This window comes from Procambarus clarkii, chromosome 11 (genome assembly GCF_040958095.1).
Source record: "Procambarus clarkii isolate CNS0578487 chromosome 11, FALCON_Pclarkii_2.0, whole genome shotgun sequence".
NCBI classification, from domain to species: domain Eukaryota; kingdom Metazoa; phylum Arthropoda; class Malacostraca; order Decapoda; family Cambaridae; genus Procambarus; species Procambarus clarkii.
In genome coordinates this window covers 45466767-45490009 of record NC_091160.1, presented here as the reverse complement: position 1 = coordinate 45490009, position 23243 = coordinate 45466767, and the positions used below count along the sequence as shown (strand labels likewise).

Here is a 23243-nt window from a genome sequence, read left to right as displayed (position 1 = left end):
CCATTGACCTCATTTTGTGTGCTATCACTCCATGGTCACATTTGTCGAATGCCTTTGTGAAATCCGTGTATACAACAACTGCATTCTGTTTTTCTTCTAATGCCTCGGTGATTTTGTCATAATGGTCAAGTAGCTGTGAGAGGCATGATCTTCCTGATCTAAATCCATGTTGGCCTGGGTTGTTGGAGGTCATTGGTTTCCACGAATCTAGTGACCTGACTCCTGATAACTTTCAAATACTTTTATTATGTGGGACGTTAGTGCAACTGGTCTATCATTCTTTGCCAATGCTTTGCTCCCTCCCTTGTGTAGAGGGGCTATGTCTGCTGCTTTAAGCACATCTGGTATCTCCCCTGTGTCCAAGCTCTTCCTCCACACTATACTGAGTGCCTGTGCTACTGGCACTTTGCATTTCTTTATAAATATTGAATTCCATAAGTCTGGACCCGGGGCTGAGTGCATGGGCATATTGTCAATTTCTCTTTCAAAATGTGCCACGCTCGTGTTGATATCAGTTATATTTACAGGTGTTTGGATATCACACACAAAGAAGTTGTCTGGATCTTCCACTTTCATGCTTTGTATCGGGGTGCTAAACATGTCCTCATACTGCTTTTTTAGGATTTCACTAATTTCTGTCATCCTCCGTGTATGAACCTTCACTAGTATGAATAGGTCCAATACTGGCAGTGATTTTTTGCTTTTGATTTAGCATATGTGAGTAAATATTTTGGGTTTTTCTTTTTCTTGAATTGCTTTCTGTTCTAGTTGCCTTTCTTCAATCTGATATGAATGCTTCAGTCTCTGTTCTATTTCTTCAATCTCCCTGTTTAAATTATTCTGTCTTTGTATGGAAAGTCGTGTCTGCTTCAGCATTTCCGTTAATTTTTTCTTCTTTTGTAGTGTCGTCTGCGTTCTCTTTCTACGTTGGAGCTCTTTCTGGCTTTCCTCAAAGGAACATGTTTCAGACAGACTTGATATGCTTCAGAAGTCAGTTTTTCTATTCCTTGTGTAGGATTTGTATTACTTAGAACAGTTCCCCATTGAATGTTTGCAAGTTCCCTGTTTATTTTCTAATTGAATTTATTGAAATATAGTTCATCTGCCTACCTGTCTCCCTCGGTGTGTGCTGCAGGTGAGAGTAGTTGTTGTTTTAAGATTTAGCTACTCAGAATGACATGTCCATGTAGCACGGGCTATGGTGAGCCCGTAATTGAGTTTGGTTATTCGCGATAACCTTGTTACTGTGATATTTAGGGCCAAAGGTTTTAATTGTAGGTGGGGTTTCCATCTTTTTCCCTGTTTCTTTTTCGCTTCTGTTTTAGTGCACTGGGTTTAGTCTTGTTTTAATAACATTAATTTGGTGACGGATGTAGATGCAGAATGTTCACTAATGTGCTCCATTCTTCAACGGCTTTTCTAATCATTGTTGTGGCTGTGGAATGTGCATGTAATGCAGCTGCTGTCGTTGGATTAATGTTGAGTTTGATGCGCAGGGCTTCAGTAGCTTCACATTCCTGTAAGTAGTGCAATAGTGGCGCCTCTGCTGCTGTTCCACAGATGTGACACTCTTTAACTATTGGGTTCATTACCTCCCAGCAGCACTTGTAACCAAGTCTGTGTATGGCTACTGCAATGTCTCTGGATATCTTTTTGCCAGGCTTGAAAGAGGAGTAACCAGTGGCTTGTTCGTACCATATCGCAGTGGATCTTCCTTCCGCTACTTTGGCTCTGTGGCGACTTTTGATAGTTGGGACTATTTTCTTCTTGATTTGCTCCTTAATCTGTGCAGGCAAGAGATGGATGCAGTCTTATCTCTAATAATTAATTGTGAGGTGGGAAGTTCCCAGAAATAGGGAGGGGGAAGAGAGGCAGAGAGGATCTGGAAGTCAGGGGGCTGGGGGGGAGGGGGGTCAGGGCAACTAGGGGTGTCTGAACCCCTAGTGGGTCTGAACCCCTAGTGGGTCTGAGAGGTAGGGTCCTCCTGTCCATTTCTTGTTGTTAGGTAGAGTGAGGTTGGGAGTCTGTGTTGGCTTGGGGCAGGGGAGAAGCAGGGGCAGGTATGGGTTTTGGGGAAGTAAGTGGGAAGCGGGGGCTCGGGATGGGAGTGGGACGAGAGAATGGGTGTTTGAAATGGGTGAGGGAGAGACTGGGGGGGGGCGTGGTGAGGGGGTCATACTGCAGACCAAGGACAAAGGGGTGGGGGGGTGGGGATGGGGTTGGTGGTACGGCACGTACTCAGGTACGGTAAAAATGAGGACCTTAAACATAATACAGGGTATAAAACACAATCAAATTTGCCCATAGTAGGAAAATAGCATGTAAAGGATTTGGGAATACCGTGGACATCTTCAAGAGAAAACTGGACTGTTTCTAAGAGAAGTTCCGGATCGACCGGGCTGTGGCGGGTATGTGGGCCGCTCCAAGCAACAGCCTGGTGGACCAAACTCTCCTTCACAAGTCAAGCCTGGCCTTGGGCCGGGCTTGGGGAGTAGAACTCCCAGAACCCCATCAACCAGGTATCAATCAGGTGGAGGGAGTAGGATAGTTGATGGGGGGGAGGGGTAGAGGGGTAAGAAAGGATGGGAGGGCTGATGTGAGGGGTGAGAGTTGGGAAGGGGGATCTGGGGGGGGGGGGAATTTTTTTTTTTTTTTTTTTTTTTTTTAGGGATATTCCTGCGCGGGCCTTAAGCTTTTGGCTGGCCCACTAAGTGTTGCTTGTTTCTGTTTTACTTGGGCGGAGTATGAGTATTTATTTCTCGTATGGTCGCTTCAGTAAGATTTTGCCATGTGTGTTTAACAACTTCTGCTGTTGACTCTTAAGTTGAAATCTTAATGGGTTTGTAACTCTGTACTGTGTTAGATAATGTTCCAGTTGTCTGTCGGGCATTTCTCCACAGTGTTGACATTTCCTCTCATCTTCCGGAACCTGTAAGCCTATTTCCCATGCACATGGGTATCCAAGCCTGATGCAATGGAAGTGTACTTCTGTTGTTCTACTGCTCCCTGTCATCAAACTAAGTGGTTCGTAGTTGGTTCAATTCTTGTACCAACCCGCAGATCCTGATGTTGCAACTGCTGTGTTGTGGTCACTGTACATCTTTTGCATTGATCTGTTTGTAATTACTTTCTTGATCTGTGATAGACTCTGTGGTGTGTAAATGTCTACATTTCTTCTTCGTCTGCAATGTCATTTCCTATTATTCCCACATGATTTGGCACCCAGTTGATAAGTACCCGTCGGCCTTGGGGGTGACGTCTGTGGGTTAGTTTTCTCGTCTTCTTGTCTTGTTGTTCATTTTTGGTCATGTATCTATGAAAACTTTATATTAGCTTTCACTGCCTCGTAGTAAATGTTGGTGCTTTAATATGTAGTCGACTGCCTCTTAATTTGAAAATTGCACCAGAACAGGTCTGCGTTTGTTGTCATTATAAGACCCCAATTCAGTGTGCGAGTTCACTCTCGTTTCCCGCCATCTCGGCATTTAAACACCACAATATTTCCCCAAGTTGAAACTTTTCAATCTGTATCCTTTTATGTTTGGATGTTGCCTTTACCTCACATGATCCATGAATGATAAGTGTCTACCTCCTCTACGCTCCACTATCATGCTAGTTAAGAACATAAGAACAAAGGTAATTGCAAAAGGCCTATTGGCCCATACGAGGCAGCTCCTATTTATAACCACCCAATCTCACTCATATATATGTCCAACCCACGCTTGAAACAATCGAGGGACCCCACCTCAACCATGTTACGCGGCAATTGGTTCCTCAAATCGACAACCCTGCTACCGAACCAGTATTTACCCAAGTCTTTCCTAAATCTAAACTTGTCCAATTTATATCCATTGTTTCGTGTTCTGTCTTGTGTTGATACTTTTAATACCCTATTAATATCCCTTTTGTTATGTCCATTCATCCACTTATAAACCTCTATCATTCACCCCTAACTCTTCGCCTTTCCAGTGAATGCAACTTAAGCTTTGTTAATCTTTCTTCATATGAAAGATTTCTAATTTGGGGAATTAACTTAGTCATCCTACGCTGGACACCTTCAAGTAAATTTATATCCATTCTATAATACGGCGACCAAAACTGAACTGCATAATCTAAATGGGGCCTAACTAGAGCAAGATATAGCTGAAGAACCACACCAGGTGTCTTGTTACTAACGCTGCGATTAATAATTCCCAGTGTCCTATTTGCCTTATTATGAACATTCATGCATTGATCCTTTGGTTTTAAATTCTTAGTATATCATAATTCCCAGATCCCTTTCGCAATCCAACTTCGCAATCTCAACACCATCCAGCTCGTATCTTGTAACTCTATCATCATTACCTAGCCTCAGAACTTTACATTTATCAGCATCTACACCTGTCTTCATCACTTTGCACTTGCTCGAATTAAACTCTAGTTGCCATTTGTTGGACCATTCCTTCAGTCTGTCCATGTCATAATGTAGGCTCTTGCGGTCCTCCTTTGTCTTAATCCTTCTCATAATTTTAGCATCATCAGCAAACATTGAGATAAATAAGTCTATTCATTCTGGAAGATCATTCACGTATCAGAAACAGGATAGGTCCAAGTACAGAGCCCTGTGGGACTCCGCTGGTGACATCACGCCAGTCTGAGGTCTCACCCCTCACTGTAACTCTCTGCTTCCTATTGTTTAAGTACTCCCTTATCCACCGGGACGCCCTACCGGTTACTCCTGCCTCTTGCTCCAACTTGTGCAGTAGTCTCTTATGGTGTACTGTGTGTATTCACCCAGTTGTGCTTGCGGAGTTACTCGTAGCAAGCTCTTGGGATTTATTCCTCCAAGGAGTGCCGGACCAACCGGGCTGTGGTGGGTATGTGGGCCTGCGGGCCGCTCCAAGCAACAGCCTGGTGGACCAAACTCTCACAAGTCGAGCCTGGCCTCGGGCCGGGCTTGGGGAGTAGAAGAACTCCCAGAACCCCATCAGCCAGGTATCAACCAGGTTGGGTTTTCAGTTCCGGAAGCCATTGTGTAGCATGCCGCTGCACCTTTTCCAGTTTATCGATGCGCTTCTTGAGATTCTGGCACCATACAACTGCTGCATATTCCATATCTGGTCTCACAAAAGTCATGAACAGTTTCTCTAGTATTTCATCATCCATATAATTAAAAGCAAGTCTGAAGTTGGAAAGCGACGCATCCGCTCCTCTCACAATGTTCTTTATGTGTTCCTCTGGCGACAGCTTACTCTCCACAACAACCCTTAGGTCTCGTTCTTTATTCTGTAATTCCTTTCCACATAATTTGTAAGTTGTGTGTGGTCTATTTTCTCCGATTTCACATTCCATAGCATGGCATTTATTCACATTGAATTCCATTTGCCACTTGACGCTCAAGCCCCTATTTTACCTTGATCAATTTGAAGGTCATTACAATCGTCTGCGTCTCCTATCTTCCCCAGTATCTTAGCATTATCTGCAAACATGTTCATATAATTGTGTGTTCATTCTGGTAGATCGTTTATGTAGACGATGAACATTACTGGTGCAAGAACCGAACCCTGTTGTACTCTGCCTTTTTTGGGTCCAGATAGACCGTCAACCCAACCACCTCTTGTTCAGACCTGTGGGTGCTTGTTCAGACCTGTGGGTGCTTGTTCAGACCTGTGGGTGCTTGTTCAGACCTGTGGGTGCTTGTTCAGACCTGTGGGTGCTTGTTCAGACCTGTGGGTGCTTGTTCAGACCTGTGGGTGCTTGTTCAGACCTGTGGGTGCTTGTTCAGACCTGTGGGTGCTTGTTCAGACCTGTGAGTGCTTGTTCAGACCTGTGGGTGCTTGTTCAGACCTGTGGGTGCTTGTTCAGACCTGTGGGTGCTTGTTCAGACCTGTGGGTGCTTGTTCAGACCTGTGGGTGCTTGTTCAGACCTGTAGTATCTCTGTGGCTCTATCATAACAGCTAAGTAGGTTTGTTACACAGGATCTTCCTGTTCGAAAACCATACTGTCTGTCCGTTATTATGTCATTACTCTCTAGGTGTTCAACCCATTTGGCTTTAACTATTGTTTCTAGTGTTTTGACTACCACGCTTGTTAATTAATGACACTGGTTACAGCATGAGCGGTCAAATACTGTATATCAAATTTAGCGGTTCTTCTCGACTAGCATTTTTATAAATTGTTACTATGTTTGCCATTTTCCATATATCAGCTAAGATTCCTGTGCACAAGGATGTCTGGAATACTAGAGTGGAATGCTCAGCTCAGTTGCACATTCTCGCAGCACCCAAGGTGCTCCATCAGGTCCAACTGCTGTATTTCTCCCTAGCCTGTCATGAGTAATGGTTCCACTTCGTCTTGAGATACTTCTATGTATTCTATGGCGTGTTTTGGAATTTTGTTGAGAGATATATATATATACAAGAGTTGTTACATTCTTGTACAGCCACTAGTACGCGTAGCGTTTCGGGCAGGTCCCTGGAAAACGATCCCCGCCGCGAAGAATCGTTGTTACAACCCAGTACACATTTTACTGTTGAGTTAAACAGAGGCTACAGTTAAGGATTTGCGCCCAGTAAATCCTCCCCGGCCAGGAGGAGGATTTACAGCAACCAGGAAGCCTGGTCGACGACCGGGCCACGGGGACGCTAAGCCCCGGAAGTACCTCAAGGTAAGGTAGGATACGAACCCATGACAAAGCGCTTGCGGAACGCCAGGGGAGTGTCTTACCGCTGCACCACGGAGACAAATTAGTATTTGGTCTGGCTCTGAAATCTTTTTGTTCAAACACACTTGGGAACTGTTCATTTAGCATTTCACACATTTCTTTTTCATTCTCAGTAGTCTTGTTTCCCGTTCTCAATCTCTAGGTTTTAGCTTTTACTTGCAGCTTGCATTTAATGAATTTATAGAAAAGGCCTGGATCTGTGTTCCATTTGTCCGCTATACCTTTCTCAATGTTCCTTCCTGCCTCTCTCCTCACTGTTGTGTAATTGTTTCTTGCTTGCTTGTAGTGCTGGTAAGTTTGCAAGTTAGGCCTCTTCCTGTATTGAACCCATTTTCTTGACATTCTCTCTGGCCCTCTCACAATTTTTGTTGAACCAATCCTGTTTTGTGGTCCTGCATCTCTGTTTTGGTATGAATGTTTGTGTGCCTTCGTCGTATATTTCCCAAAATTTGGCACACACATTTACTTCCCTGCCTAGCAACAAGTATGTCCAATTAAACTCATTAAAAATTGTTCAAGTTCCCTATAGTGTTCACTCTTGAAATAGAGTTGATCAACCGTTTCAATGTCCCAATTCTCTTCTGGATAGTATCGCAAAACATTTAATTTCCTACAGGACATGATCACTGTTTCCCAAGGGAGGAGGAAGGTACTGGATGTTAAGTATCTCTTCTTCTCTCCTGGTGAATACTAGATCCAGTATTGACGGAACCATCCCCTTCCATTTAGCAGTAAATAGGTACCTGGGAGTTAGTCAGCTGTCACGGGCTGCTTCCTGGGGGTGGAGGCTTGGTTGAGGACCGGGCCGCGGGGACACTAAAAAAAAGCCCCGAAATCATCTCAAGATAACCTCAAGATAACCTTCCCTCCTTCTTGTGGCCTGCTTGACGTGTTAATCCACCCGTGTTTAATAGTTTATCAATCGTGTCAATTCTGAGAATTTTGTAGGTGATTACCATGTCTCACCTTACTCTTCTGTCTTCTAGGGACGTGAGGTTTAGCGCCCATAGCCTCTCCTCATAGCTCATACCTCTCAGTTCCGGGACGAGTCTGGTGGCAGACCTCTGTATCTTCTCTAACATTGTCTTGTGTAAGGAGTATGGACTCCAGCCTGGAGTCCATCCCTAGTTCAACACAAGTTTCCTAAGGCAGTTTTCGTGTTGGCCAATCGAGCATTTGGGAGTCCTGAGGGCGTCCTGTCCCTCCTGTAGGAGTCGTGAAGGGAGGGATGTGTTTGTCTGCGCTCAGATATAAAGCCGAAATATTCCAGGGTTTGTAAGGTTACATTAATGGAACACTGATCACAGACATCACCAAGGGCATAGCGACTCGTAAGGAAGTAGAGTACAGTGGTTAAGTTGACCAGACCACACACTAGAAATTGAAGGGACGACGACGTTTCGGTCCGTCCTGGACCATTCTCAAGTCCATTCTATGTATTCTATTCTGTCCATTCTGTACAGTGGTTAACATTGGAACGTTGTGTTACATAGAGAATAAACGCCACACAGGTCCACGTGGGAGCCAGGGCCCATGAGGCACATGTTTACACAAGTATAGGCGATATGTTTAGACTATAGTGAAGAGTGATACAGTAAACAGTGAAGTGTAACACACACCCCAAGGTTGAAACGTAGGAAAATTAGAAGTGTACAAGAGTGCCAGAATGAGGCAACACCCTAGAATGTGTGCCTAGAATGTTCAGAAGCAGTCCCTGTGGTGTAGTGGTAAGACACTCGCCTCGCTTTTCGCGAGCGCTGTGTCCTGGGTTCGTATCCTGGCCTGGGAGGATTTACTGGGCGTCAGTCCTTAGCTGTTTACCCAACAGTAAAATTATTACCTGGTTAAAAGATTTGGCGGGTCGTATTCCGGGGACCATTAGGATTAAGGTCTTGCCCGAAACGCTATGCGTGCTGCTAGCTGTACAAAACTGTAACAACTCTTGTATACACATTTATTTATTTATTTATTTATTTATATATACATTACCCATGAGGTGACCAGGGTTTCTAAGTGAGGAGATACTGTGAATTTATATTGTAATACGGGAATGTGAATCTAGAAATAAATAATAGAGTAAGTTAATAGTGCAAGCCAGATATTATGCCGAAGATGCCTTATTACAGACAGTGCCTTATTACAGACAATAAGTCGTAACCATTGGTTTACCATTTACCCTGTACCATTGGTTTAAGATGAAAGAACTGGCAAAAAAACGACCTGGGGACAAGATGACGGTCAACAACATTTGACGCGGGATACCTTCCTGTACCTCCATACGAAACTGTGCCATACTTCCTGTACCTCCATACGAAACTGTACCATACTTCCTGTACCTCCATACGAAACTGTACCATACTTCCTGTACCTCCATACGAAACTGTACCATACTTCCTGTACCTCCATACGAATCTGTACCATACTTCCTGTACCTCCATACGAACCTGTGCCATACTTCCTGTACCTCCATACGAAACTGTACCATACTTCCTGTACCTCCATACCTTCCTGTACCATACTTCCTGTACCTCCATACGAAACTGTACCGTACTTCCTGTACCTCCATACCTTCCTGTACCATACCTTCCTGTACCTCCATACCTTCCTGTACCATACTTCCTGTACCTCCATACGAAACTGTACCGTACTTCCTGTACCTCCATACCTTCCTGTACCGTACTTCCTGTACCTCCATACCTTCCTGTACCATACTTCCTGTACCTCCATACGAAACTGTACCGTACTTCCTGTACCTCCATACCTTCCTGTACCATACTTCCTGTACCTCCATACCTTCCTGTACCATACTTCCTGTACCTCCATACGAAACTGTACCGTACTTCCTGTACCTCCATACCTTCCTGTACCATACTTCCTGTACCTCCATACTTCCTGTACCTCCATACTTCCTGTACCATACTTCCTGTACCTCCATACTTCCTGTACCTCCATACTTCCTGTACCTCCATACCTTCCTGTACCATACTTCCTGTACCTCCATACGAAAACAAGAATAAAAGATTAACTTGGAGCAAATAAACCAAAACTTCACAGAAAACAGGCGGGAAGAACTGGAATGCAGAGTGGAACGGGAACGTCGTTCCCTCTATAAGCGAAGAAAACGAATCACGGAACAACTTGAGTCACAGCCTATCTCAAGAAGGACGAAGAAGGCTTGGTAGAGAAATAGAAACCATTGAACTAGAGCTACAAGAATCATACAAATCCAGGAGAGACCGCGCGCGCAAAAGGTCACCAGTGAAATAGATTGAGATCCGAAATATTTTTTTCAAATGCAAAATCAAAATAAAAAACTACATCTTATGGGGATGGAACTTTTACTGGTGACAACAAAGAAATGAGCGAAATACTGAGGAATCAGTATGACTGTTTTCAGCGAGCCACTAAACACAGCTTTTCATGGATGTGATGCCAACATCAAATCATATATCAGACGTCACCCTATCCCCACTGGATTTTGAAGAAGTCATAGACAGTATGCCTATGCACCCTGCACCAGGCCCTGATTCTTGGAACTCTATATCAAAGAACTAAAAAAAAAACCACTATCGCAGGCCCTTCACATTCTTTGGAGACGGAGCCTAGATACTGGCGTTATCCCTGACACTAAAAACAGCAGAGATAACGCCACTCCGTAAAGGATGAAATAAGGCGGAGGCAAAAAATTACAGACCGATAGCACTAACATCACACATCATAAAAATCTTTATGACGTGTGATTTGGGATGTGGGAGATGTGATTTGAAATGAGAGGCCCGGTCTCCGACTAGGCCTCCCAGTTGGTCGTCTGGTCACCCAGGTTGTTGGACGCGGTTGTTGGCAGCCTGACGTGTGAATCACAGCCTGGTTGATCAGACATTCTTCGGAAATGTTTGTCGAGTTCTCTCTCTAACACTGTGCGAGGCCGGCTAGTTATGCTTCTTAAGTGTAGCGGGAGTGTTGAAAAGTCTTGGGCCCTTCATGTTGATAGTTCTCCCTCAGCGTGCCTATTGCACCTCTGGTTTTCAACAGGGGTAGTTTGCACATCCTGGCATGCCAGGATTGAAATCTGTATTCCTTTGAGCGCAGGCGAGAGAGATACATAATACTTTACACGTGGACAATAGTAGAGGGGCTGGTCCCAAACCTGCACACAGAAATAACATCACATGAGACCAGAAGACATGGCAGGATGTGCAGAATACCCCCGTTGAAGAGCAGAGGTGCAACAGGTACTCTGAGAGAACTCTATCAACATCAGAGGCCCGAGACTGTTCAACACGCTTCCACTACACATAAGGGGCATAACTGGCCGACCCCTCACAGTGTTCAAGAGAGAACTGGATAAGCACCTCCAAAGGATACCTGATCAACCAGGCTGTGACTCATACGTCAGGCTGCGAGCAGCTGCGTCCAACAGCCTGGTTGATCAGTCCAGCAACAAGGAGGCCTGGTCGAGGACCGGGCCGCGGGGACGCTAAGCCCCGGAATCAGCGCAAGGTAACCACAAGATAGGTATACCGTATATGTTCTCTGTATTGCCCCTTGCTTCAGCAATCTCTCCTGCTCTGAAGGGGCAAGTGAGGGGGACAGCACAAGTGATTTGAATAGTGCAACCCTGACGCGGATTGTTTATCCCCTTTGTTTATGTTGTTTATCCCCTTTGTTGTTTATCCCCTTTGTTTATGTTGTTTATCCCCTTTGTTTATGTTTATCCCCTTTGTTTGTTGTTTATCCCCTTTGTTTATGTTTATCCCCTTTGTTTATGTTGTTTATCCCCTTTGTTTATGTTGTTTATCCCCATTGTTTATGTTGTTTATCCCCTTTGTTTGTTGTTTATCCCCTTTGTTTGTTGTTTATCCCCTTTGTTTATGTTGTTTATCCCCTTTGTTTGTTGTTTATCCCCTTTGTTTATGTTGTTTATCCCCTTTGTTTATGTTTATCCCCTTTGTTTATGTTGTTTATCCCCTTTGTTTATGTTTATCCCCTTTGTTTATGTTGTTTATCCCCTTTGTTTATGTTGTTTATCCCCTTTGTTTATGTTGTTTATCCCCTTTGTTTATGTTGTTTATCCCCTTTGTTTATGTTTATCCCCTTTGTTTATGTTGTTTATCCCCTTTGTTTATGTTGTTTATCCCCTTTGTTTATGTTGTTTATCCCCTTTGTTTATGTTGTTTATCCCCTTTGTTTATGTTTATCCCCATTGTTTATGTTTATCCCCTTTGTTTATGTTGTTTATCCCCTTTGTTTGTTGTTTATCCCCTTTGTTTGTTGTTTATCCCCTTTGTTTATGTTTATCCCCTTTGTTTATGTTTATCCCCTTTGTTTATGTTTATCCCCATTGTTTATGTTGTTTATCCCCTTTGTTTATGTTTATCCCCTTTGTTTATGTTTATCCCCTTTGTTTATGTTTATCCCCTTTGTTTATGTTTATCCCCTTTGTTTATGTTTATCCCCATTGTTTATGTTTATCCCCTTTGTTTATGTTGTTTATCCCCTTTGTTTGTTGTTTATCCCCTTTGTTTGTTGTTTATCCCCTTTGTTTATGTTTATCCCCTTTGTTTATGTTTATCCCCTTTGTTTATGTTTATCCCCATTGTTTATGTTGTTTATCCCCTTTGTTATGTCCTTTTATCCACTAGTATATTGATGTTATTTACATAGAGCATTGTTTTCTTTGAAGGAAACCCATTTGGTAATTGATGTTGATAATGCTCTCAAATCCATACGAAGCTTGAAACGATTCTTGAAACCGTATGTGGGGAACTCAGAGGCTTCATTGAAACGTTCATTATGTGTTCAGAGCAAGTTGTCTGAACATCCAGCCTATCCTCCAAACAAACACCCAAAAGTGATTCCATGCACCCGCCAACCCCCAGATGTTTATGAATGACAAACTGTTTACACACGACTCACAACTGCTGACGTTCGAACACTTCCGGAACAAGTGCTTCACTGACGACTGGTGTTCGAATCACAAGCTATAAATACTTCACCCACGTACTACAAATGCAAATAATCGCCAACAGAACCTAAACACCTGACCTGTGCCTAAATATGCACAATATGCTAATATATAATAATAATATTAATAATAATAATAATAATAATTTTATTTGAGAAAATTCCCATTTTTGAAGGAACAGTATATGTAAACAAATGTGAATGCGTGTTGGGTTGACCGGTGGGTGTAATGGACTTGAGTCGAGGACGGGTTGAGCATTAAACATATTGCTGGAACAAAGGTGGAAGTATTATTAAAGAGGCGCTTATATAAGTTCTTGCACAAAGTGCCGGACCAACCAGGCTGCAGTGGATGTGTGGGCCTGCGGGCCACTCTAAGCAACAGCCTGGTGGACCAAGTTTATCATAAGTCGAGCCTGGCCTCGGGCCGGGCTCGGGGAGTAGAACAACTCCCGAAACACACTCCAGGTATGCTCCAGGTAAGAGTGTGGTCATAAACGCGAGCCTCGTATGTTCATCTGGCTGCGGTCCGCTCCTGAAACGCCTTATTTTTTTTAGGCGTATTAGTATGCAAATTAATTCCTCCATATGAGAATTCCCGGACTTGGTTTGGCGACCGTTCCCAACAGCTGTTTCACTTTTATCACTGATGGACTTTAATATATTGAAGATTTCATATTTGATTACTCGACCCACAACTCTCCTTGCTCACTCTCCCTCCCTCCCTTCCCACAACTCTCCTTGCTCACTCTCCCTCCCTCCCTTCCCACAACTCTCCTTGCTCACTCTCCCTCCCTCCCTTCCCACAACTCTCCTTGCTCACTCTCCCTCCCTCCCTTCCCACAACTCTCCTTGCTCACTCTCCCTCCCTCCCTTCCCACAACTCTCCTTGCTCACTCTCCCTCCCTCCCCACAACCATCCTTGCTCACCCCCACATAACGTCTGGCCGACGCAATATTTGCTTGGTTATGCTCCCTAAACGTTAGGTCGTCAGACATCATTATTCCCAAATCCTTTACATGCTGTTTTCCTACTATGGGCAGATTTGATTGTGTTTTGTACCCTGTATTATGTTTAAGGTCCTCATTTTTACCGTACCTGAGTACCTGGAATTTATCACTGTTAAACATCATGTTATTTTCTGCTGCCCAGTCGAAAACTTTATTAATATCAGCTTGTAGGTTTTCAATATCTTTAGCAGAGGTAATTTTCATGCTGATTTTTGTGTCAAATGCAAAGGATGATACGAAGCTGTGACTTATATTTGAGTCTATATCTGATATGAGAATAAGGAAAAGCAGTGGTGCAAGGACTGTACCCTGAGGTACCGAGCTTTTAACTGCGCTTGGAGTCGATTTTATATGGTTGACTGTTACTGTGTTCTGTTCGACAGAAAACTGAGTATCCAGCGTCCTACTTTACCAGTTATTCCCATTGACCTCATTTTGTGTGCTATCACTCCATGGTCACATTTGTCGAATGCCTTTGTGAAATCCGTATGTACCACATCTGCATTTTGGTTTTCTTCTAATGCCTCAGTGATTTTGTCATAATGCTCAAGTAGCTGTGAGAGGCATGATCTTCCTGCTCTAAATCCATGTTGGCCTGGGTTGTGGAGGTCATTGGTTTCCATGAAACTAGTGACCTGACTCCTGATCACTCTCTCAAATACTTTTATTATGTGGGACGTTAGTTCAACTGGTCTATAATTCTTTGCCAATGCTTTGCTCCCTCCCTTGTGTAGAGGGGCTATGTCTGCTGCTTTAAGTGCATCTGGTATCTCCCCCGTGTCCAAGCTCTTCCTCCACACTATACTGAGTGCCTGTGCTACTGGCACTTTGCATTTCTTTATAAATATTTAACTCCATCCCCCCCTCTCACTCATCCCCCCTCTCACTCATCCCCCCTCTCACTCATCCCCCCTCTCACTCATCCCCCCTCTCACTCATCCCCCCTCTCACTCATCCCCCCTCTCACTCATCCCCCCTCTCACTCATCCCCCCTCTCACTCATCCCCCCTCTCACTCATCCCCCCCTCTCACTCACCCCCCCTCTCACTCACCCCCCCTCTCACTCATCCCCCCTCTCACTCACCCCCCCTCTCACTCACCCCCCCTCTCACTCACCCCCCCCCTCCTCTCACTCACCCCCCCCCCCTCTCACTCACCCCCCCCTCACTCATCCCCCCTCTCACTCATCCCCCCTCTCACTCATCCCCCCTCTCACTCACCCCCCTCTCACTCACCCCCCTCTCACTCATCCCCCCTCTCACTCATCCCCCCTCTCACTCATCCCCCCTCTCACTCATCCCCCCTCTCACTCATCCCCCCTCTCACTCATCCCCCCTCTCACTCACCCCCCCTCTCACTCACCCCCCCTCTCACTCACCCCCCCCTCTCACTCACCCCCCCCTCTCACTCATCCCCCCTCTCTCACTCATCCCCCCTCTCTCACTCATCCCCCCTCTCTCACTCACCCCCCTCTCACTCACCCCCCCTCTCACTCACCCCCCTCTCACTCACCCCCCCTCTCACTCACCCCCCCCCTCTCACTCACCCCCCCTCTCACTCACCCCCCCTCTCTCACCCCCCCTCTCTCACCCCCCCCCTCTCACTCACCCCCCCCTCTCACTCACCCCCCCCTCTCACTCACCCCCCCTCTCACTCACCCCCCCTCTCACTCACCCCCCCTCTCACTCACCCCCCCTCACTCACCCCCCCTCACTCACCCCCCCTCACTCACCCCCCCCCTCACTCACCCCCCCTTACTCACCCCCCCTCACTCACCCCCCCCCCTCACTCACCCCCCCCCCCCCTCACTCACCCCCCCTCACTCACCCCCCCCTCACTCACCCCCCCCTCACTCACCCCCCCCTCACTCACCCCCCCCTCACTCACCCCCCCCTCACTCACCCCCCCCCCCTCACTCACCCCCCCCCTCACTCACCCCCCCCCTCACTCACCCCCCCCTCACTCACCCCCCCCCCTCACTCACCCCCCCCCTCACTCACCCCCCCCCTCACTCACCCCCCCCCTCACCCCCCCCCCCTCACTCACCCCCCCCCTCACTCACCCCCCCCCCCCTCACTCACCCCCCCCCCCCCTCACTCACCCCCCCCCTCACTCACCCCCCCCTCACTCACCCCCCCCTCACTCACCCCCCCCCCCCCCTCACTCACCCCCCCCCTCACTCACCCCCCCCCCTCACTCACCCCCCCCCTCACTCACACCCGCCCCGTCACTCACACCCGCCCCGTCACTCACACCCGCCCCGTCACTCACACCCGCCCCGTCACTCACACCCGCCCCGTCACTCACACCCGCCCCGTCACTCACACCCGCCCCGTCACTCACACCCGCCCCGTCACTCACACCCGCCCCGTCACTCACACCCGCCCCGTCACTCACACCCGCCCCGTCACTCACACCCGCCCCGTCACTCTCACCCGCCCCGTCACTCTCACCCGCCCCGTCACTCACACCCGCCCCGTCACTCTCACCCGCCCTGTCACTCTCACCCGCCCTGTCACTCTCACCCGCCCCGTCACTCTCACCCGCCCCGTCACTCTCACCCGCCCCGTCACTCTCACCCGCCCCGTCACTCTCACCCGCCCCGTCACTCTCACCCGCCCCGTCACTCTCACCCGCCCCGTCACTCTCCCCACTTGAATTTAAAACTGTTTAAACCTTACCAATACTTAATACAACACTGATGGGTGCGTATGTATAACTGGATAGGCCGTTTGAATTAGCTTGTGTAGAATGTGTTGCATGGGGAGGGGGATGTGTTAGGGAAGGGGGGGGAGGCGTGAATGAGTGTCCTTAATGTGCCGAGGCTCTGATCAGCAACTGGTATCTGGTGGTCCTTAATTAATGTTTTGACAGCTTGCGGCCACTGATCTCTCATGTGATGACAGCAGGCTTGAGATAAATTTGGTCTAGGAAAAAGAGGCAGGCACAAGGCCTACGGACTATGAGGGGAAACAGTTAGACCTGGTGAGTGTAGACTGTGAATTCCAGAGACACAAGGCCACGTGGGTTGCCCTTTAAAACATGATAGGCCTTCGGTAGCGCCAAACAGAACGTCGCATTTTGACCTATACTGTACTTTACCTTAGGCAAACATATCGTCGTGTCAGTAAATGGAAGCGGCTCGCAAAATTGACGCACTGTTCCGTTTTCTGTTTTGGGTTCTGTGTTGGGTTAGGATAAGGCCACTTTAGTACGACAGTCTCTTGACAATGGTAAACCTTAGCAAGACGGGCTGATTGCATGGCCTTAAGTGTTGGGGGTGTTTCCCCCCTAATGTTATGGGGGGAACAGCCTTAAGGTCTTTGTTTCACACGGTGCAGCGTGATATTTCTTTTGGGACTGGTGGTTTTTGTTCTCCGGTGACCGCTGTTTTCCGGGCCGGAAACCGTCGCCCAGTCACTTCCCAAACCAAACACAAACCAAACCAAGTTACCGAAAGTTTGGTAAGTATTACCAAGCACAATAAAGTAGCCGTCACAATTGCCTTCCCCCAAAATGCCAAGTTGGATAACAAGAACCTTTCAAACAAGATACCAGAGCAGTTATACTTTTGTAGACACTAGTGGTCTCAAAGTGGAATATTGTTGCACACCTAGAGCTCTATTTAAAGCTGGAGAAACTGCTGACCCGGAGAATGTGCAAAAGTCCTATTCTACCCAAATACATTCAATAAAACATGTAAGTTATTGGGACAGCTTAGTGTTTAAATCTGTATTCTCTAGAACGTAGACAAGAGAGGGGCAAAATAATTTAATCTTGGAAAATACACTATTAAAGGTTCTGGTTCTAAATCTGCACATAAAAATAGCTGTCATGAGACCAGGCAGGAAGTACTGAATAGCCCCATTAAAAAGTAGAGGTGCAATAGGTGTGCTGAGAGACTGCTATCAACATTATGCGCCCAAGACTTTCCAACACTCCCTCTGTACTTGGGGAACATGTCTAATTCTCTTTTGGAACACCGACTAGCTAGTTAACTAAGTGCCTCCAAAGGCTACCTGATGAAGCAATGGGTCTAACAGCCTAGTTGACAAGACCATCAACCGGGAAACCCGGTCAGAGACTGGGCAATAGTAAGATTGTTTTCCATAGCCAAGAAGAGATAGGTAGTTAGTCCAGGTCGTGCTCAAGGATGATGCTATCTTAGATCCTTGATTCAATTGAGGACTTTTGCACCACCTTCCTGTAGCTATATTCCCTTTGGCAGGTTATAGATATTTGATAATTAACAGTATTGGGGCTACCACTGATCCCTGTGGCACCCCGTCTAGTTTCATAACCTATTGTGTGTGCGAGTGAGAGGATTCACCTATTTGTGCATGCGTAATAGAGCTGTTAATTCTTGGACCTTGCCTTTCTGATTGTTTTCCAATGTACTTTTTTTTTTCTTGTTGCATGATTTTGCAAAGTGTTAATGTCTACTCATTTTCTTTTAAGGCGGGGTGATGAAGAAGAAGAGGGAAGTGAACTGAGTGCAGTGAACAACGGGTCATTGACGTCTGAAGAGGCTGGGGAGGAGCAGGAGGATAGTGGAGTTCATAGTGGTGTTCAAGAGTCCAGAGAAGGAGAAAGTGAACTTGAGAATTCCAGTACTGTTATGGACCTTTCTGGCAATGTTCCAGCATCTAACAAAAGACATAGAGAAGGTGAGTTACATTTCCACGATTTCCTCATTGGCTGTTAATGTAACGGTTATTTAGGTATGGATCCCTACATTACCGTATGTTTCCCATATGTTGGTTGTGGTGATCAATGTCCCTGCACCACGGTCTTGTGACTAGGCCTCCTGGTTGTTGGTCTGGGGGGCAAAAATTATTCGTGGTTATTGACAAATCTTTATATTTTTAAGTTTGCACTCATGAAAGACACTGTGACCACCTTGTACCTATCATTGTTTTAAGAGTAGTAAGATAAATTTATAATTTTTTTAATGGAAATGTATGGACAAATAATTTGGGGTAGTGGCTTTGAATGCTTAAGATTAGGAAATAAACCTTAGCAAGGCTGTGGGGGCCAAAGGTAAAAATGGAAAAATTGTTGGAACTTCTCCAGTCATAATCAGGAAAAATCATAATGCGTTATAAAAAAAAAAAAGGCAGTGATGTGGGTTGGAAGGCGAGTGATGGTTGTTATTGTTGATGGGTTAGAGGCAGCTATAGCTCTGGGGGGCATGTACCTTATCACTCCAGTTTTAGTTGGAGTCCCAACAAACCAACTGGAAGGAGTGTGTGTAGTTAGTTTGACCTAGGAATTTACTTACTAGGAGTCTTATTCAGGGAGTTGTTGTTCTCTCCAAACCCAGCCTGGGGGTGAGGCCTTTCTTGTGATAACTTGATCTAAAAGGCTGTTGCTTGAAGCAGCCCACAGAGACACACATATCAGTTACAACCCAACTGTTGTTTGGACTATAGTAAAAAGCATTTATTTGCATTTTTAGAGGAAACTAATCCATTTTTAATTTCAATCCATTGTTTTGCAAAATTAGATTGCATGGTTCATCTTTTAATGATGTGTCCGTGAGCTCTCATAATTTCTGTTTGACTTTATACAAAAAGAAAATTGAACTGCCTAGCTGTATGTCAGAAATTTCAATAAATCATAAAGTAAATTTTCAGCATATATCAAAACATATTTGTGTTATGTCCTTCGGCAGGTAGAAATGTTGAACCCTCTCGCGCATCCCTCCCTTTGGCCCCCCCCCCCCTCCCCTAAAAATAAACCATGTTTAACAAGTATTACACTAGAGCTTTGAAACATGCTGGTAACAGATCTATTGAGTGTAATTTGAAAACTGACATAGTTTTTCATTTGCTATAGGCTAACCACTGACATTCCACAGCATGCAAATCGTGCAGTTGCTCAACTCCCAGATATGTATTTACTGCTAGGTAAACAGAGGCATCAGGTTAGAGGAAATGTCCCCAACCCTTTCTGTCCCACATAAGAATTGAACCTGGGATCATTGATTGAGTCATGTGTTGAATGGTTGAATAGTGATACTTTTGTCTGATAGCTTGTAGACCAAGCCGTCATAGAGATACTGTCTCCACTCGATCATCCGGACTATATGGGAAGGACCCCCAGCCGGATTATCACATTTTTCGGATAATGGTACTTTTTCACCTATGAGTCCAAAAGTGACCATTTCCAACTATTTTTATACTACAAACAACCTAATTTGAATTGCCTTGCCACATACAATTATTAAATATTCAACTAGAAACCTCAACTTACCTTGCTGGTGTTCGTCTTCTTGATTGATGCCACACATCTTGAAGTTAAAAATTCTTAATTTACGTAACCTATACTAACACAACACTAAAATTAACACTTAAAATTACTGTACAGTTCATAAGCTAAGTTAGTTTTGACTGCCAGCTGCTGAAGCCTCACTGGTTAAAGGCATTTGGGTTGCCTGTGAGGCCTCACTTGTTGAAGGCGCCTGGCTTGCCTGTGACGCCTCACTTGTTAAAGGCGCTTGCTTGCGCCTCACTTGTTGAAGGCGCTTGACTTGCCTGTGAAGCCTCACTTGTTGAAAGCGCTTGGCTTGCCTGTAGCGCCTCACTTGTTGAAGGCGCTTGGCTGCCTGTGACGCCTCACTGGTTGAACAACACGTAACTTGTCTTTAATTGCTAGGACAATCTTCTTCCTCTTAACACTTCCAGAACGATTGATGCTGCTACCAGACATAGTCTTGGCCAAAATTGTTCAAAGTTACTATGAAAATAAAAAAGTTATGTAAAAAAATATTTCACTAATGGCGCAGCACTGTGTATAACACGAGGGACAGACGCACATGGGTTGACCAGTGTTGGACGGGTCCACTTGGGGTGGGGCAGCTATAACACGTTACGTAGGCCGCCAGGAGGAAAAAGTTCACAATATTTTTGAAGGAAACTTCAGCCTGTGCACATTGCTTTTAGGAAACTTATTTATTTGTTATTACATAATTACTAGTACTTATTTCATTTGTTTTTGGCTATGATTAATTGTTCTAAAATTAATGGTAATTCCTGTACCCAGGTGGTCCCTCCTGACGCTCCCCTTCCACCCTCCCAACACCACCCACCCACCCCACCCCCTCCTCCACAGTGCGTCTAGAGCCACAGACGGGATTAATACGGTATGGTCGTATTTTCATCCGGCCAAACCAGCTTTTATCCGGTTCCTGTGGCCATTTTGGCCGGATATTGTGATAACTTTATCCAATCACGATTTTGGCCGTATAAGGGCGTTTTCCGGATGTTTGAATCCCGGATAATCGCGGGGTTACAGTATTAAAGGCTTTATGTACACATCTTGTGGTTATGAGTGCAGTTTAGTTCTGATTGCAGATGCTGTGCACATATTGTAGATGGTAAAGGCAAGTTATGAGTTGTGGCTTGTAAACCAGAGTTGTTTTTCTGAGAATGACAATTTCATCCCATCCTTATCAACAAAGGCCAAATGGTCGTTAATCCAGCCTTCAAACCCATTGTTTATGAATGACAAAAAGTTCACACATGATTCACAACTTGAACATATCTTGAACAGTGCTTCTCTGACCTCACTTTGTGCCCTCCGACCTGATGACCTCACTTTGAATTGCAACTCTTTAAATGCTTCACAAAGGTACAATACGTCATGTACAAATAATTCTCTGATCTTTCTGCTGCAATTATACCAACAGTCGGTTGAGGTACTGTCAAATGTTGCCTTTAGGGTTCCATGAGACAGTTCTGAGGATCAGAGTCCACGCTAAACAAAGGCTTAGCATTCCGATGATGCTAAGACATGTTATTCAGACTAGTTTCTTCAGCAGAACTTGGGTAGAGCTTATCGGGGGACAAACCAATGCTCTGTGTGTGTTCTCTTCTTTGCAAATTGCCTGACAGAAAAGTATGAAAGTTATCTATAGTCTTTTTATTGCTGTATAGACCAAACATGTGGTTACATTTCCATATTTTTTATATATTTTTGTTGAAAAATAGGAACGTTAAAATGTTAATGAACATTCATATGTTCAGCAGTCGCGCATAAACTATGCACATTTCGTTTTGCATCTGTACACTAAAGCATTCATGTTCAAACTTTTTGAGACACAATTTATAGTTATAACCCCTGAAATATCTAGAATAAAAATATAAAAATATGAACATATTAGGCGTCATAGAGCAAGGCCTTGAGAGGTCCATAATGTTTATGGTCGGGCACAGTGAGCGATCAAACTGCGAAAATCTTAAAGAAAAACGTCTGTTGGCTGCAAACCATTTATGATGCTTGTCTAATTCTGCATTTAACTTGTTACTGTTATCAATGTCTTTGCCTATTATAAAGTTGTGAGGCTGGCAAAAATATAGTTTTTGACACATGAGAATTTGCAAATACAGTACATACTGTATTATCATTTATGTACAATAGAGAGGTAATAAATGTGTCCTGAAGTTTATCTCCTGCATAATAGGTTTGAGTATATGTCAGTAAAGCTCTCATTTAGATGGTCCCACAAACAAGTTTGTATGTGTTTGAGGGTCCAAAAACCCTGACCTTGACACCAAGAGGGTCCAAAAACCCTGACCTTGACACCAAGAGGGTCCAAAAGCCCTGACCTTGACACCGAGAGGGTCCAAAAGCCCTGACCTTGACACCAAGAGGGTCCAAAAGCCCTGACCTTGACACCAAGAGGGTCCAAAAACCCTGACCTTGACACCAAGAGGGTCCAAAAACCCTGACCTTGGCACCAAGAGGGTCCAAAAACCCTGACCTTGACACCAAGAGGGTCCAAAAGCCCTGACCTTGACACCAAGAGGGTCCAAAAGCCCTGACCTTGACACCAAGAGGGTCCAAAAGCCCTGACCTTGACACCAAGAGGGTCCAAAAGCCCTGACCTTGACACCAAGAGGGTCCAAAAGCCCTGGCCTTGACACCAAGAGGGTCCAAAAGCCCTGGCCTTGACACAGAGGGTCCAAAAGCCCTGGCCTTGATACAGAGGGTCCAAAAGCCCTGGCCTTGACACCAAGAGGGTCCAAAAGCCCTGGCCTTGACACCAAGAGGGTCCAAAAGCCCTGGCCTTGACACCAAGAGGGTCCAAAAGCCCTGGCCTTGACACCAAGAGGGTCCAAAAGCCCTGGCCTTGACACCAAGAGGGTCCAAAAGCCCTGGCCTTGACACCAAGAGGGTCCAAAAGCCCTGGCCTTGACACCAAGAGGGTCCAAAAGCCCTGGCCTTGACACCAAGAGGGTCCAAAAGCCCTGGCCTTGACATCAAGAGGGTCCAAAAGCCCTGGCCTTGACACAGAGGGTCCAAAAGCCCTGACCTTGACACAGAGAGGGTCCAAAAGCCCTGACCTTGACACCAAGAGGATCCAAAAACCCTGAAATTGACACCAAGAGGGTCAATAATGAAAATGGTTCGATTTCAATCAAACTTTTTTGACGAGTTGTATATGAAAAGATCTTCATCTGGTCCAAGTCTCAGCATCGTAGCACAAATAGGAAGGGAGAAAAAAATATTGAATTATGTATCAATAATTTTCCAAAAGGGTCAAAAACGATTATCAAACAA

General features: G+C 45.4%; 1 protein-coding gene across 50 annotated transcripts in view; it reads left to right on the top strand.

The window, feature by feature from the left end:
- Positions 1–23243, top strand: part of LOC123758408 (transcriptional repressor p66-alpha) — a 137745-nt gene that overhangs the window by 68518 nt on the left and 45984 nt on the right. For all 50 annotated transcript variants that reach the window (XM_069322769.1, XM_069322772.1, XM_069322771.1 and 47 more), the window contains exon 3: positions 18138–18346. In XM_069322769.1, the coding sequence (XP_069178870.1) occupies positions 18138–18346 (209 nt within the window). The remainder of the gene's footprint in view (positions 1–18137; positions 18347–23243) is intronic.